Genomic DNA, 15575 nt, shown 5'->3' with positions numbered 1-15575 from the left:
CTTGGTTTTCCTGAACTTATTCTGTGCACTGCAGTTTCTCTGTTCAGTGATTTTTTTTTTTTTGTTTTTTTTAATTTTTTTGTCCTTTTACCAGCCAGTGCGACTCAGCTCTGTGAGACATTTAATATGAATGGCATCAGGACAAATGTGACACTTGCTCCCAAGGTCTCAGTATAAACCGTGGAGGAGTGGCTGATGTGCTATTAAAATTCTCAGCAGGGCAGCATATGTTGGAGTCAAACTCCAGTCTTATAGCTGACGATGGGGTCCTGTCAACTGTAAGTTACACCAGTCATCACTAGAGTGTCAGTCTTTACAAATGAGGTCTGCACAGGGAGACTGGCTGGGACACAGTCTGGAATCACCTCTATTAGTTGCTAAGTCGAAGAATAATGAAAGTAGATGACTGTCTTCCTCTACACTTGTTTTTCTGCCTAGTGAGTGGATGTGGGAGAGGAAGAGGAGGAGGAGGAGGAGGCTGTGTGGAGGCCTTGGGAGAGAGGATGTGAATTTTGACTCCATCTTGTGTTTTTCTGCCTCACTGGCTCCTTATTACAGTGAAGAGAGTGATGAGGTTTTATCAAAGAAAAATGCTGAAACCGGTTCTAATGTCCAAAAGAGAGTCGGGATGGGATGAGGAGAAGGAAGGAGCTGACAGACAAAAGATGGAGGAAGCACAGAGCAGTAAAGAGAGACTTTAAAACACTTTCATACTCATTTCACTCCATGTTCAGATCATAAAGATTTAGAGATTTAGATTTTAAGGTTTAGCAAGCAGCTTTAATCTTCTGTAGCAGCGAGATGATTTCATTGATCCGTCAGGTAAATATTAATAAGTTTGATGGTTAATCCTTTAAATTCTTTATTCCAACTATTCACTAGTTCCAGCCTTTGGACTATAAAGATTTATTTATTTTCTCTGTTCTCCTTGAGTAGTTGTGCCATAAATGTTTTTTATCATTATCAACTGAACGGGGCGAAACAAGCAAAGTATATGTTACAGACGAAATGATTAATAGATCAAATCTTAATCTAGAAGCTAACCAGTCACAGAGAGTAATCATAACTAATAATAATTATAACTAATTTATCCTCCTATGAATAATAAGAATATACATTTAAATCTAAGTAAAGCTTTTTTTCGTTTACTAAATGATTTCAAGCATCCATTTTATGAAATTAAATCTGTGGCACCTGGACAGGTGCTGCTGGAAAATGTCATAAAACATGATTAAAGGTTAATGCAGATCAGTAATAAACACGATTTATTCATGTTAGTAGAAATATCACAGATTACATCATTCTCTTATATTGTCTGACATTCAAAACAAATATGCCAAACAACATGCGCTCATCTGTTAGGAACAGCAACAGTCTTGGTAATAAGTGGATCACACTGCACAGTAACCTTCATGTCACCGTTATTAAAGGATTTTCAGACACAATTTAATAGCGAAGGACTTTCTGCAGGTTTGCAGTACATAACTGTTTCAGATAAATGGCTCCAGGACCAATTATAGTTTTGTAGTTTCTCCTTTTTCTTTTCTTTTGATATGTGTCACCATTGACGTCAAAAGCCAAGAGCCTCCACGCTGCCACGGTAACAAGCTTTGTGTTGCCACATCAAACTGAAATGAGAAACCAGGGAGTCATTACAAGTTTCAGTGACTCGTAACTCAGCGTGAGGCTCCGTGATTCACGGCCATGAAAATACACTGCTGCTCTTGTCGGCCCTTCGCACCAGCTGCCTTCCCAGACGTTTTATGGGCACCTGTTCAGATGCACTCCAGTATTGATTAAGCTATTTATATGTACACAGCACAATACAAGGCGGTTTACTGACACTGACATTAGAAGATTGATTTTAAAGAGCACTCCTGGTTTGTCTCTTTAATATTTACACTCTCTCCACCATGTCACTGGATACGAGTGGGGATCAAACTCTTTTGTTTAGTACCACACTGCAGACCACTGGTCCTGCTGGACCTCTGGACCTTGGTGCAGCTTCAGTGAGGAGCGTTTGATAACGCTCCTCACTGAAGCTGCTCCTTCAACATACTGGGCTGCTTCTCAACTATTCCTTTCAATTCTTCTCTAAAATCATTGGACGAAGTTATAGGATGGAAGCTGCCAGGACACGGTGGGACGTGAGGTCACCAGCATACAATTTAGGGAGGTGTCTGAAGGAGAAACAGGAAGTCGGTGCAGCTACAAAAGCTGTGGATGTATGTGTTCAGACGTGTGCACTGAATGAACAGAGTCTCACTCCGATTCCTGCCCTCTTATATAAATGATTAAAAGAAGTTTTAACTTTTCAGTCTTAAATTGAAATTGAGTCTGTGCTTTAATCTTGCAGACCACAGCAAACTCTGGCATTAAGGTTACATGAGGATCTGAGCTGCCACTGGAGCTCTGCAGGTCTTGCAATAAAAAATGTAATCACAGATTATAAAGCCACATCAACTACAATGCAAAGATGTGGCATCTCTTGTTCATGTTCTGTCAGTACTTTGGATCTTATGTTAAGTGTACATAATATTTATTTTTGTAATAAATTAATAAGTCAGTCCATAAAAATGTGAAAATACTGAAAAATGTTTTCCCACTTTTACAGAGCAAATGATCAAGATGTGATATTCATTCATTCATTCATTCATTCATTCATTCATTGTATATTCCAAACAAGTCAGAGATCCAATGATATTGACTTTACAATGAAATTAAATGGAGAAGCATGCACACACACACACACACACACACACACACACACACACACACTTGCCACCTCATGGAAGCAACAATTAATTCATTGAACACACGAGGGGAGATCACTGTCCCTACACTGGCTGATTGATCAGAAAAACAATCACATCAGTAAAGATCCACTATCAGCTACTGTCTAATCAGGATTTTTATCTGCTTCTCCTGACACAAACCCTGAAAATGAACGTGTGGTTCGATAAGAACTGTATAAATGCTGAAATGATAGGGACTGTCTGACAGCTTCTGCACACTCGACCGGAGGGAGGAGACACAAACTCGGAGTTTCTCGAAGAAAACCTGTCAGCGAGCAGGTTATTTTCACTAAGTGAGGTGCCACAGTAACCGACTCCGAGTTTAACTGATCTCTGTCTCTGGAACGGAAACTCAGAGTTAGTTCAACTATGCTGAGTTTTCACTTAAACCCCCAGAGGTTTTTCTACATGTTCAAAAAGACAACATTGGTAAACACTGGTTCAAATGCTTGAATAGCTTGTTGTGTTCATTTTTCTTTGCATTGTCTTTAATGTTTCAAGTAAACAGCACTTATTCCTGATATTGCTGAGAAGACAGGTGGCCACTCAAACTGAGCCTGGTTCTGCTTTTTGTAAAGTGTCCTTGAGATTATTTGTATTGCGATTTGGCCTATACAAATAAAATTGAATTGACGTGAAGTGAAGTGAAGCGAACAGACTACGGCCCTGGCCTTCAGCTGCAGCCATGTGTGTTCTATCTGTGTTTTTGGGAGTCCAGAAATGGGACTAAGTACAGAATTTATGAGCAGTGACTTGGGAAAATGTTTGGAAACTGTACACTCCACTGAGCATCTGTTTGTCTGCCCACACAGGTCCACCTTCTCAAGGACCAGCTGAGTGCGGAGGCCACGGCTCGGCTGGAGGCCCAGGCCCGTGTCCATCAGCTGCTGCTGCAGAACAAAGACCTGCTGCAGCACATCTCCCTGCTGGTTAAACAGATCCAGGAGCTTGAGACCAAGATGTCTGGACCGAACTCCAGTGAGTGGATCACACCAGACACATGCACATTCAGCCTGAGTTTATTTATCTACACGATTTCCTATTTGGTGGTTGTGTCCAAGTATGAACAACTGCAGACAACCTGCAGACATGTCAAATCCCCTTTTGGTACCCCTTACGTAACATCCCTGCATGTGACAGAGCAGACATGCAGCTGTGCACACAGCTGTACAAGACAGGACCTACACACTGGGAGCAGCTTCATCTCTGTGTGCAGACAGCAGACACAGGGTGTGTGTACAGAGACGGGACGCTAAATGGTCATTTTTTATATTAAAGCATCTGCGTCAACAGCTCTGATTACCAGTCCCCACGCATGTGCTGTCATTGTTCTTCTGTCCATGACCCCTTTGCCTCGATCTGCACAGCTTCACACATTTCTAAACCTGTTCATCCAGTATTCAGACAGACAGTCGTCTCCACGCTATCACAGCCCAGCCTGCCCTTAAATTGTCACCCTGCAAGAAACAATCTTTCATCTTATCAACCAACATTCAGAAATTCAGTGAGGAGAATATTTTCCTATTGCTGCCTTTGCGTATTAGATATTGTAATGTGGATTTCATTCCACACTAGGTTAGGAAAGCTGTTTTATGGACACACTTCAAAGTCAGAATAAAATATATTTACAGCACAATGAAATGCATTTTTCTTAAACACATTTTTCGCTTGTTAAACACTGGTGTATGTAATAACATTACTGATGACTGGATTACATTTTACACACTTACAGGGAAGGAGCCATCATTAATGTTTTTCTTGCTGATACAAGTCAGACTGTCCACTGTGAGAGAGGTCTACTTCACAGCAGATTTTACAGCATGAAATCTGGCCTGGCTGTAGATGGGAAGAGGTTGAGATCCATGCAGGAGGTTTAGATCCACCTGACTGCTTAATGACTAGAAAGGCTCTTAAAGGAACAGTCCATAAAATCAGTTTTTTGAGTTTCCTCTAGTCAGGCCCCACAGGCTTGACACATTGTTCTCTCACAAAGGACAACTGCACTCCACTTAGATTCAACAGTTACAGTGGATTTCAACAATTTACTGCTAATGATTAGTGAGACTGATCCTTTGGCAAATTTTTGTTGGGACCAGACCATTGTGTATCAGTGTATTTTCATTTAGCAGCCTATTTACTGAGAATACAGATATAAATAAATATTATCAATCAAGGTGCATTTCATGTGATTTGCATGTTTTGGTGCACATGCATGTCAGAATGGAGCATAAAGAAAAGTGTTTCCCCGTACAGAATGAAACAGCTTATCCCTGTCTAATAAATATCACTGACTGCTTCTATCATATCGTACTGGACAGGAGCTGCTGTGACACGTCACGTCAAATATAACAGGTCGTTTATTTGCGGCTCTTTAGTCTTTAGTCTTGTTCTGTAGGGCTGAGCAGAGCGCTCCGCTGAACTAAGGCCACGATCAGACCCGCTTGAGCTCTGTGTGACAACCTGCAGTGTGAAGTCATCCACGCCAACTGTTTGGACCTGTGTCTGATAAAACAGTGCAGTACACAAGCTTCTTCCAGACATTACAGTTCACAAACACAACAAAGAGGAAGCAGATTATATGTCAAGACTGGTTTCAAAGGTTTCTGTGGATGTTTTGATAGATTTTGCTGACTCTAAGTCACTATTTGAGACCATTGCTGTGAATCTAAACTGACTGCAGCTGTAGGCTGCAAACTTTTTGGTCGTCTTTCATGCTTACTAGTGCTTAGTATTTGATATTGAAAAGATGGAGTATTCCTTTAATGTTTTTCAGCTCCAGAGTTGTTCCCTGTGGCCATAAAAAAATCTGAAAGTCTGATAATGATGAAATGCTCTGAAACTGTTTTTATCTTGTATTTTTTTATACCCAACATGGGAATGCATTGATTTATTGGTAACAGAGTGATTGATTTTTGTTTTCAAAAACAGTAGCTACTCACAGATATCTATCACTTACATTATTCCTCTACCACGATGCTACAGCAGGGTGATATGAGAGGACCTTAAATCAAAGCACTGTCAGGTTGAAATTCAACTTGTAAATGTGGCGTAAAGAAAAGTTTGAAACTCCATCTTTCAATCCTGTCCTTCTTCCTGTTTCTCCCTGTTTTTCTTCTTCCCTTCTGTCATTTGTTTGTTCTTCTCTCCAGTGGGATCCCAAGACAGTTTGCTGGAGATCACCTTCCGGTCTACAATACCTTCGGTGATCTGTGACGCCACAACCCCCAAGTCTGAGATAACAGCCCTAAACCTGCCGGCTCTGGCCACCAGTGACGGGACCAGCAATGCCTTCTCATCTTCCAACGGGCCCCTGGGAAGCCCCCTAGGTAGGAACCAGTGTCTACTCAAACTTGAGTGTTTCCGTTTTCTACCGGGACCCCCAGGGCATCCGCCTCCTCGACTGCCCTCGCCCCTCAAGGCTAACAGGCAAGAAGTCAAAAGCCCTGAAGTGTCTGAGGCTACAGCCAAGTTGATGTCCTGTGAAGTCAAATCTCTGGATCGCCTGGACTTTGCCAGGTTTCGTGAGTCTGGTATCGCCTCAGAGTACGAGTCGAACACAGACGACAGCGATGACAGGGAGGACGAGGACGAGGGGGAGGACGAGGAGGAGGAGATGGAGATCTTTGGCTGGGGGACGGACGAGGAGACGCTGAGGCTCCTCAACGTTCTCAACAAACAGGGAACTCCCGACTGTCTGGGAGATGAAATCGCGGTGTAACGTACTAACCTGCTGCCCTGAGATCAGACACATTCGCCTTCATGTGTTTTTGCCCGTTCTCTACAAACCACTTTGTAGGAACAACATGTAGCAGGCCAACTCTGTCTCACATGCACAGTTCCATATTACATAGGTACCAGATGGGCCACTGTTTTTATGAATAACACAGTCCACCTCTGATTTCTTTAAACCTAAAGTTGTTTATTGGTGCAGAATAATCGATATTAGAGACATCCAGCATTAAGGTGCATTCAGTCTGAACATAAAGTGAAGTTTACATTACGTTTATTCACCGTTGAGACCCTGTATGACAAAAAGACCTCTCATTCATTGGAATGGATCCGGTCTGTCAGCGAAGGGGGTTCAACACACTGCGGCATCATGTGACTTTCTACTGTTTTCTTGCAGTACCTGTGTTCAAATGCCACTGTGAAGCTTGTGTGTGCAAGTCTTAAAAAACCAGTGTGCAGTGTGTTGTCCTGCCGTGTTTGCCCAGTGCCTAAAGCAGTGCAGGGGTTTTCACCGAGAACTGATGACTCTTAGGTAAATAAATAAGGCTGGAGCCTGGTCTGGGGCAAATATTGTACATATCATTGTTTTTGGCGACAGAACAAGCTGAACATTTCATTAAGCATCAAGAAAATTAGTAATGAGAAGATCTGAGCTTCCTGCAGTTCAGGTGGGAACAGATTTGTGTCACATGGTTCAAATTACAAAATTTGATTTCCATCCAAATTAATTCAAACAAACAAAAAAAACATGTTTGTTCTTTGCTCCCTGGTTGAAGTATAATGAGCTCAGTGCTGCCACTAGTGATATCTACTTATCTTTTTATTTTCCACCTGAGAAAATTGTCTTTTCTCCACTTCGAACATTCTTCATTTAACAATTGTTTATTATTTATTCATTATTTTAATCGTGCCTTACTACAGTAATGATGGTGTTACATGACACGTGATATTTTAATTGGAGACCCACTTGAAGCTATAAGAGTCTGGGAGTGTCCAGAGAGGGAGGATTAAGAGAAAGAGCTGGAGTCGTGTTAAGTTTTTGAAACAGTCTGAGCTCTTAGGTTGTCAACTGGGTGACAGACTGTAAATATCACATTTACCTGATATTTGCTGCCCATATTTATGTGGATTTAAAACTAGACTGTAATTAGCTTCACATTCAGTCTAAATGCACCTTAAGGAAATTACTATCAGCTTTAGTTTCCCCTGTTGGTCACACCTGGAATACAGATCTGAAGAGACAGCTAATCTCTAATCTATATGCATCCTCATGCCTTTACTCTTCTTCCCTAAAATGTCCTGCATCGTTTTCTTTCTTCCCTTTTGACTTTTTTCTTGATTACACAGACGGACTTTTAATCCAGAACCTACACACCCACACAAAATCTCCCCCACAGCTCTCTGTTTCTGAATTTCAAATTGCGATTCAGAAGCTCCGTAACAAAAATCAGGGAGTTTGTCTCTTTCTCCCCTGCAACAGATTGAATTGAAGTTAAAAAAAACAAAACACATCAGTGTGTGTGCTTGTCTTTCTCATGGAGATTTCAGGATGTAACATGAAATCAGACCAAAAGCTAACTGGGGTTTGGTTATAAATGTACATACGCAGTATCTCTGCAGGTTAGTTCAGGGGCAAGCTTTCAGTTTGTCAGGACTGGGAGCGTAACTGTCAGCTACGCTGGCAGGAACAAGACAGCAGGGTTTGGGACCAGAGAGACGGATGAGCTCTTGTCCTTGTGCGGTGAAAAGTGACTCTTGTGACAAGGAAAAATGAACATTTGGACTAAATTTATGGAGGGACTCTGTTTACTGCCTCTGTGTTGCAAAACCGGTGTTGCAAAAAGTCCTTTCCGGCTGTGTTCATAATTAGTCAAAGACTATTTTTAGAGAAAAATGTGTATCTGTACAAGCTTTGTTTTCTACGTCGGCCAACTTTTAATTTATGTAAAGCCGGGATTAGTCGGACCTCGAGGAACGCTGTTTGTTTCTTTTATTCATCCCATAAACAAAAACTCTTCCCCCGTGCCAGAACAGCGGCTCAAGGATGACAGCCAAAAGTGGTCTCATTTGTTTAAACCCAGCTCTGTGTATGGCCTCTGAGCACACTGCAGTATTAAAATATTCATTTTGTTTCACAAGGAGATCCACAGAGTTTTCTTACTGCATACTGTAGCTCCAGTTCATCTGAGCAGTACTCCCGTCAAATCACTGCAGACCATCCGCTGCACACACTTAAAGGGGAACCAGGCCACTATCTGTAGTGAAAGAGCTTTAGCCTGATAGGATCAAGCCAATTTAGTCAGAGTCCAGTGAAGTGACTCCCAGTTAGCCACTCACTTTCTGAAGATAACAAAGATCCTATCGGAAATGTTTTTCTCATATCGTCACACAGACTCGATATCTGCAGCGATCAAAGGAAACCTACCGCAATCAGACTGAGCTGACTTACAACTAAAGGATATAAATCTCCTCTTTATTATAGAAATGAAGGCAGATGGTCACCACCTTATGGGCCACCATGGCCCCGTCATTATGTTTTACACTCAGGCTGATTATTTTTACTCACACTAAAATAAACAAAACCCACAAATTCAACAATGCCACAGTGACAACCACTGTGCTGTCTACTTCTTTTTGTCTGTGGCAGTCAGGGAAAGTTTCCTGTGGCACTCGCTTTTATTCAGACGACAGGAAACACACAAATCAGACATGAGTGTGTCAAATTGGCAGCGGCATGAAGGCTCAAAGCGTCTTCTTCACATCTTTGTTAGAGATGAAACAGACATTTCATCTCCAACCAAAACACACAGTCAGCTGATGCAATTACCGTCAGATAATGTGATAACTCGAAATGTAATGAAACACCCCTTAATATTGACCAGACCTGTGGCAATGAATCATCAGTTTACCGTGTCTCCACACTCATATTGCTGTAATTTGAAAAGGTGACCCCATCTGATGATTCAATAAGCTCATTTAATCAGAGAATGTCTTTCATTATCAGGGGAGAAATTGCTTCTGTATCTGAGTCAATCACACCTGCAGGCCTGCAGGGCGGGTCTGGAGTAGGGCTGGACGATATGGCTGAAAACTCTATCACGATAAAAGAGTTTCATCAGTCGATATTGAAAATTATTTCTATTTTTCATGACCTATTTTTATTGATATTGATTACGTGTCTATCGTGATATACATCGCTGTTGTTTTATCGCCCAGCCCTGGTCTAGAGAACATGAGACTGAGAAGGTGAAGGCGTTACCAGTAGCTTATTGCATTTCCACTACCCGTCAGTGTTAAAGTTGTCTAAAGCAAATGCTTAAACGTCAGCTTAACAGTGTGTACACACCAACTCTGACTTTCAAAGATGAACCTAAAACTTTTCTTTAAAGACATGAAAAGCAAAATACCATCAGTGCTGCTGCTGAGAATCCATTGTTGACCAATTAAAACTTGAGTTGTACAAATCTGTCACAGACTTGGCTTTTATCTGCAGCGATTTTGACAGTTAATTCATTATATCTAAAGGCCAAATGCTTAATTGGTTCCAGCTTCTTAATTGTGAGTATTTTCCGATTTGAATTTTGTTCTATCATATCATCAGTTATTGATTTTGAACTCATGGTCAAAAACAAGACGTCTAAAGACATTATGGTGGGCATGTAAAAGAAAATCACCTGTACCGAAAATCGTTGTTAAAATTTATTCATGCATATTTTTGAAATCCTTTAGAAATGCCTTGAAGATGTTTTTTGTCATTTTTTAAAATTGCATTTTCTTTATTCTGAACCTTCTCTCTAATCTGTTCCTGAGCCTTCTCCTGACAGGTTTCTTTGTTCTTGCCTCTGGGGTAAATATTCTTTGTTCTTCCTTTGTTCTTTTACTTTTATATCTTCCTTACTTCTCTCACATGTGCTCAACCTTAACCCCCCCAAACCCCCATCTCAGCAAAACGTTAGTGTGTATTTTATTTCTAAACGGTCTCTTGATGCTGATTTATCTATTACTGATTCATGTTGTAGAGAAAAAACACAGCCCTCGGCCTTTAACCTTGACAGACAGGCTGGAGGTCGGTAATCCCCACATTCCCCACCGACTTTCTCCATGTGGTGGAGAAACATTTATGAGGAGCTTTTCAGACACTGTCTCTTATTAGCCGTCTGTTCAGGGGTTTGTTTCTGAGATCACGCAGAAGCAGAGAGGAGATTTTTCTCTGTGGTGAGTTATTTATGTGGCAGGTTCAGTAGGATTTAGAGGTTTTAACCCACTGCCTCGATTGTACAGTGGGCCACTGAGATGCAGACGGGAGACACGGGGAGATACAGGAGGAAGTGGGAGCCAAGCAACATAGGTCCCCAGTCGAACATGAGCATGTGTCTTAACCACTTGACTGTCAGGGCACTTCCATTTCTTTCTCCCCTGGTTATTGATTCAGCCTCTGATGAATTTATGGGGTGGGGAAAAAGTGTGTGCATTTGTAGTTGGTGGTATGTGAGAGTGAGGTCACTCATGCTCATCTGACATACTTCACTGTCAGTGTGCAGCTTAGACAATTGGCTGGTTTCATGATAATGCTTTGGAGTTTGGAGCAGGCTGTCTGCCAACCGAGGCTCTTGGAGCGAGGTAGGCTCTGTTCCACTGATGCAGGGAGCATCACATCTTCATCAGTCTGTCTGAAAGTTGAAACGTCTGTTAATGTTGATTTTTGTCCATATTGTAATTTAATTGTGACTATCCATTACTGTGGACCAGACAGGAAGAGCTAAGTAGCGCTGACCAACAGCAAATCAAATATATTTCTAAATGGAAATAGGACAGAATGATGCATCCCCTGCCATAATATTATATGAGGGCCTACTGCAGGATTGTATAAGATGTATTTTGTGCTAATAGGCTATCTGAAAAGCTCAATTTTGTGCATGATGCTTGTTAAATAATATGACATTTTTCAAGACGGCTGATGTGTGTTTCTTTTAAACTTTTAAAGGACTGCCATCAACCAACTGGAGCCTGTCCAGGGCCTCTAATGTGTAAGCATGGGCCAAGCTGGGGCCCTTCTTCGCTCACTTGTTGACTGAAACCTAAGATTTGTCCTATAGCTGGAGTTCAGAATGTCTTTTAAAGACCCGTGGTATCAGACTGGACTTCAGAACTGCTGAATAGCAGAATTTAGTGTGATGTCAGTTCTTCGTCTCAGTTTGTCTCTCTGTGGTTTCCTCCCTCCTCTCAGCATTAATTAATTGTCCAGTGGGGCTTGTTGTTGTCGTCTGAAGGCTGCATTGCCAACAAGTTCAACCAAGCAGAGCAGCGTTTGGTGACTTGTATCGATTTCCCCGTCACAGCCTTGTGTTGTTTGAAACTGGGGTTAACTATTGGGACAGCAAGGGAGCAGCATGGATCGATGCACTTTTCAGGCTCAGTCTGTCGCCTGCAGGGATGCACTTAAAACACACACATAGTCACACAGGTACCAAGTGAGAGCAAGTCGGACTTCACCAACCGAGAATAACACGCACCTTCACGTTCTTACACAAAATATTCCTGCTGTTTGTTTTTGGGATGTCCTTTTTTCTCTGTCAGGAATAAAACTGTGGCATTGTCATTACTGTGCTTCTGTACTCGGACAAATTGAACTTCGCATTGAGATTAAAGTGCTCAGTTTTATTTTAGAAACTGTGTTGGACTCAAGTAAGGTCATAGTAATTTTGTCTCTTCAGGACTGGACTGTCAACAAAACGTGGACATAATAAATATGTGTCAGGTCCAGATAGTGAGATACATTTATTATGGCTCTTTGTATATGCAGCACAGAACCGAAGAACCACAGCATATTAGCTAAGTGTGCCCTGTCCTTGTGAGGAGTTGGCTGAGGTTGGTGTGTTAATGTGAGGCGGTGCTGACAGAGACATGTGGAGTTACTGGGTCACGTACTGTATAAACAGCCACAACAGACCATCAGACAGCTGAAACTAATGGCTGTGTCTGCACCAGAGCAGCAGAGGGAATGAGGGATTTTAAAAGCTGCACAATTAATCCTCTGACCTCAGCTTTAATGATCAGAGTGAAACAGAACTCCACCAATCAGCCAAGATTCACACTAAGAATATGACAAACTGTCCTGACTGGAACGCTGGGTTATGTTTGTGTCTATGTCCTGTTTGTCTGGGTGTGCACAGGCATTTAGATCATCCAACGTCAGGAGGAAGAGAATTTTAAAGTAATTCGTTGTTTTATGAATAAGTATAAAAAAAAAAGTATTCCAGCATCTTACAGTAAATGTATTTTGAATTATTGTAAATTGAGAATATTTGAGTTGTGAAGTGATGATCTGGCCAAATGTCTTTTCTTTTATTCAAGAAATAATTAATTAATCAAACATAGAGAATCAACAGACTTAATCTATAATCAAAATTATTCTACCTGCAATGTCCAACTTTTGGCTTTATGGAAAACTGGATTTGAACAGGCAGCCATCCATCCTCTGACCCTGTCAGCATGCAGTCTGATTCCAGTTCCCCGTGGAGGCTTTTTCCTGAATCTGCCTCACCATTTGCACTAATATATGTGCAAGGACTAGATTTCAGCAGTGCATCGACATCTGTATGTAGTGGCTGTTTGCTTTGATATTCCCATGATGCAACACTGAGCGGCAGCTTGGTGCGGTACATAATTTGAAACATGTGGAGCACCAGATGCGAAAGGCTAAAAGAGCAACACTGATCTTGAATCTCGGCGGTTCATGGCCTATCTCAACCACATCTGTCTCGTCAGCCCATCTGTCTTGTTCCATTTCTTCCCGTTTTCTGCTGCTTCCTTTGCATTTCTTCACATCTGATCTGACAAAAGCAAAGTGATGAATGGAACAAGCCCACATGCTGAATTTATAATAGAGGTGAAAGTCAGCATCAACCTCAAAGAGAGAAGCTCCCACTGAGGAGCTGACGGAGAAAGACAAGAAGCACCTTTGATCGTTTGAGACTTTGTCAGTAACATTTAAACTTTGCTACTGTTTGATGTGTCATATTAAGACCTTAAATAAGGCACACTTAGATATACAGCAGCCTCCCTTTGTTCACTGTGTCATGTCAAAGACCTGATTACCTGCCTCACTGCTGGGTGGCCAGGACTATGTGACACTAACACCTGTCCACATGTTTTGGTGTTGTTCTGGGACAGAAGATCTTTTTTCAAGGCTCTTACCTGTGTCAACATGATAGTGCCCCCATGCACCAAGCCAGGCCTTATCATCTACCATGAGTAGCTGTTCTTACTAATGCTCTGGTAGCTGAAGTCAGTCCCTGTTGTCAGGTTCTGAGCCTGAAACCTGAAGAATAGAGCCAGCACACCAGTCCCCATGGTTTTGGAATGAGATGTTGAATAATCATATATATGTCCACATACTTTTGGCCACATGCGGTGTAAGGCTCTAAGATAACATTTACCTGAAGTATTATTGTAAACATGGTTCCAGTTTGACTAAATCCAAGTTCTAATCCTAAAATCCTGGTCTCCTTTGCTGCTTGATTCATGGCCACACTTCTGTCTCGCAGACGCTCCCACAGTCTCCAGGGTGCTGTGGGGTCAGTCAGACAGTGATGTGGCAAGTACCTGAATGAATTATTGATCTCATGGCTTTGATACAGAGCAGACTGAAAGCACCCAAACATGTCTGGCTATGATCTGCAGGCCTGGAGTCTGCAGGTCTTATACCATCCTATTTTTTAGCTCTTCTTTTTCTGTCTTTGTCTGAGCGGCAGCCTAAATTTTAGATGACGTAACAGCTGAACCTTTGTATATTAGAGCTGTTTAAATAAAGCCTTCATGAGTAGTAAGCACATTTTTTAGCAGTCCAGCCACCACATGGTCTCATAAAGCCATCCTGCAGTGTTGTAGCTCAGTTATGATGCTTCATGTGTTCTGTCTGATGTATTTTGTGATATTTAAGCGTACTGCCTTGGCTGTTTCTACTTTCGTCAGTCATTTCCCAGAATGTTTATGTGCCAGTAAACGGAGTGATCTCATTCCATGTGGCTGTGGTTTTTGCTGGGTTAGTGTGATATTACTGTAATGGTGTAGTAGGATCAAGAGAGCAAGAGATGAACTCACATTTGCTCCCTTTAATTAGAATATAACGTGCTGTGGCTGCATTACACTGTGGTTTGTTGTGGCCACGCTAAGTAAAGGCGTTTTTATGAATCTTTTATGACGGCTTTCTCCCAGAGCATCATTATTCTGAAATCTAACACAACACAGTGTCTGAACTGAGAAGAATATCAGCAAATCTGACATGATCATTTACACTAAAGCCTCGTTCAGATGGGCCTGACATTATAAACTAAAATATTCAGTGTTGTCACTGGTGATCTAATTCACTGTTCCAGATGGGATTTTGAACTTTGAAGTTCAAAGATATAGTCTGTGTTAGACATGGACAGTCAGCAGGGCAAAGCAAAAAGGGAAGACAAAAGCCTCCACAGGGAGAAGTGAAGGAGAGGCAGAAACTGTGCAGCAGGTGAATTTCCTTCCCTCTCTGACTCTTAACTCAAATCTAAACACAGATAAGGAACACACTCATATCGTTCAATGTTACTTACGTCCCGAGGATGTTGTCTGGTATGTCTACTGTGAATAAACATCCTTAAATCTGCTTTGAAGTCATTCAGAGAGCACACATCTGACGTTACCTGAGAATCCGCAGGGTTTTGCATTTTCTTCAGGATGGAAATAGTCCAGTGATGTGTTCAAACAGAAACTGCTAATACCTGTAAGCTTAAGCTTCGCTCTTGTATGTTTAATGCTAATTAGCCAGTCAGCTAAATTGGTTAGAAAAGTAAATAATCCACAAAGTCATTGTGTTCATTGACTGCATGACTGCATGACTGCACGCTCCAGTTCCCCTTCACTTAGAGGCAGTGCAGCTTGTTGTTTAAGTGCTAATACATTGGTAGTGTCAAAATGTTTGTTTTCACCATTAGTGCAGTGCAGGAGGCCCAGTATGTGGCCTGGACACTGAACTCTTCACTAGCCCAGTTCACATTTTCCAGTAATGAATGT

The 15575-nt window shown here is 41.7% G+C and overlaps 1 protein-coding gene across 1 annotated transcript in view; it reads left to right on the top strand.

The window, feature by feature from the left end:
• The window catches only part of LOC113139965 (carboxyl-terminal PDZ ligand of neuronal nitric oxide synthase protein-like), a 132128-nt gene that overhangs the window by 101396 nt on the left and 15157 nt on the right, over positions 1 to 15575 (top strand). The window contains exons 9-10 of the mRNA XM_026323622.2: positions 3608 to 3773; positions 5945 to 6121. Of these exons, the coding sequence (XP_026179407.1) occupies positions 3608 to 3773; positions 5945 to 6121 (343 nt within the window). The remainder of the gene's footprint in view (positions 1 to 3607; positions 3774 to 5944; positions 6122 to 15575) is intronic.

This window comes from Mastacembelus armatus, chromosome 4 (genome assembly GCF_900324485.2).
Source record: "Mastacembelus armatus chromosome 4, fMasArm1.2, whole genome shotgun sequence".
NCBI lineage: Eukaryota > Metazoa > Chordata > Actinopteri > Synbranchiformes > Mastacembelidae > Mastacembelus > Mastacembelus armatus.
This window is presented reverse-complemented; position numbering and strand designations above follow the sequence as displayed.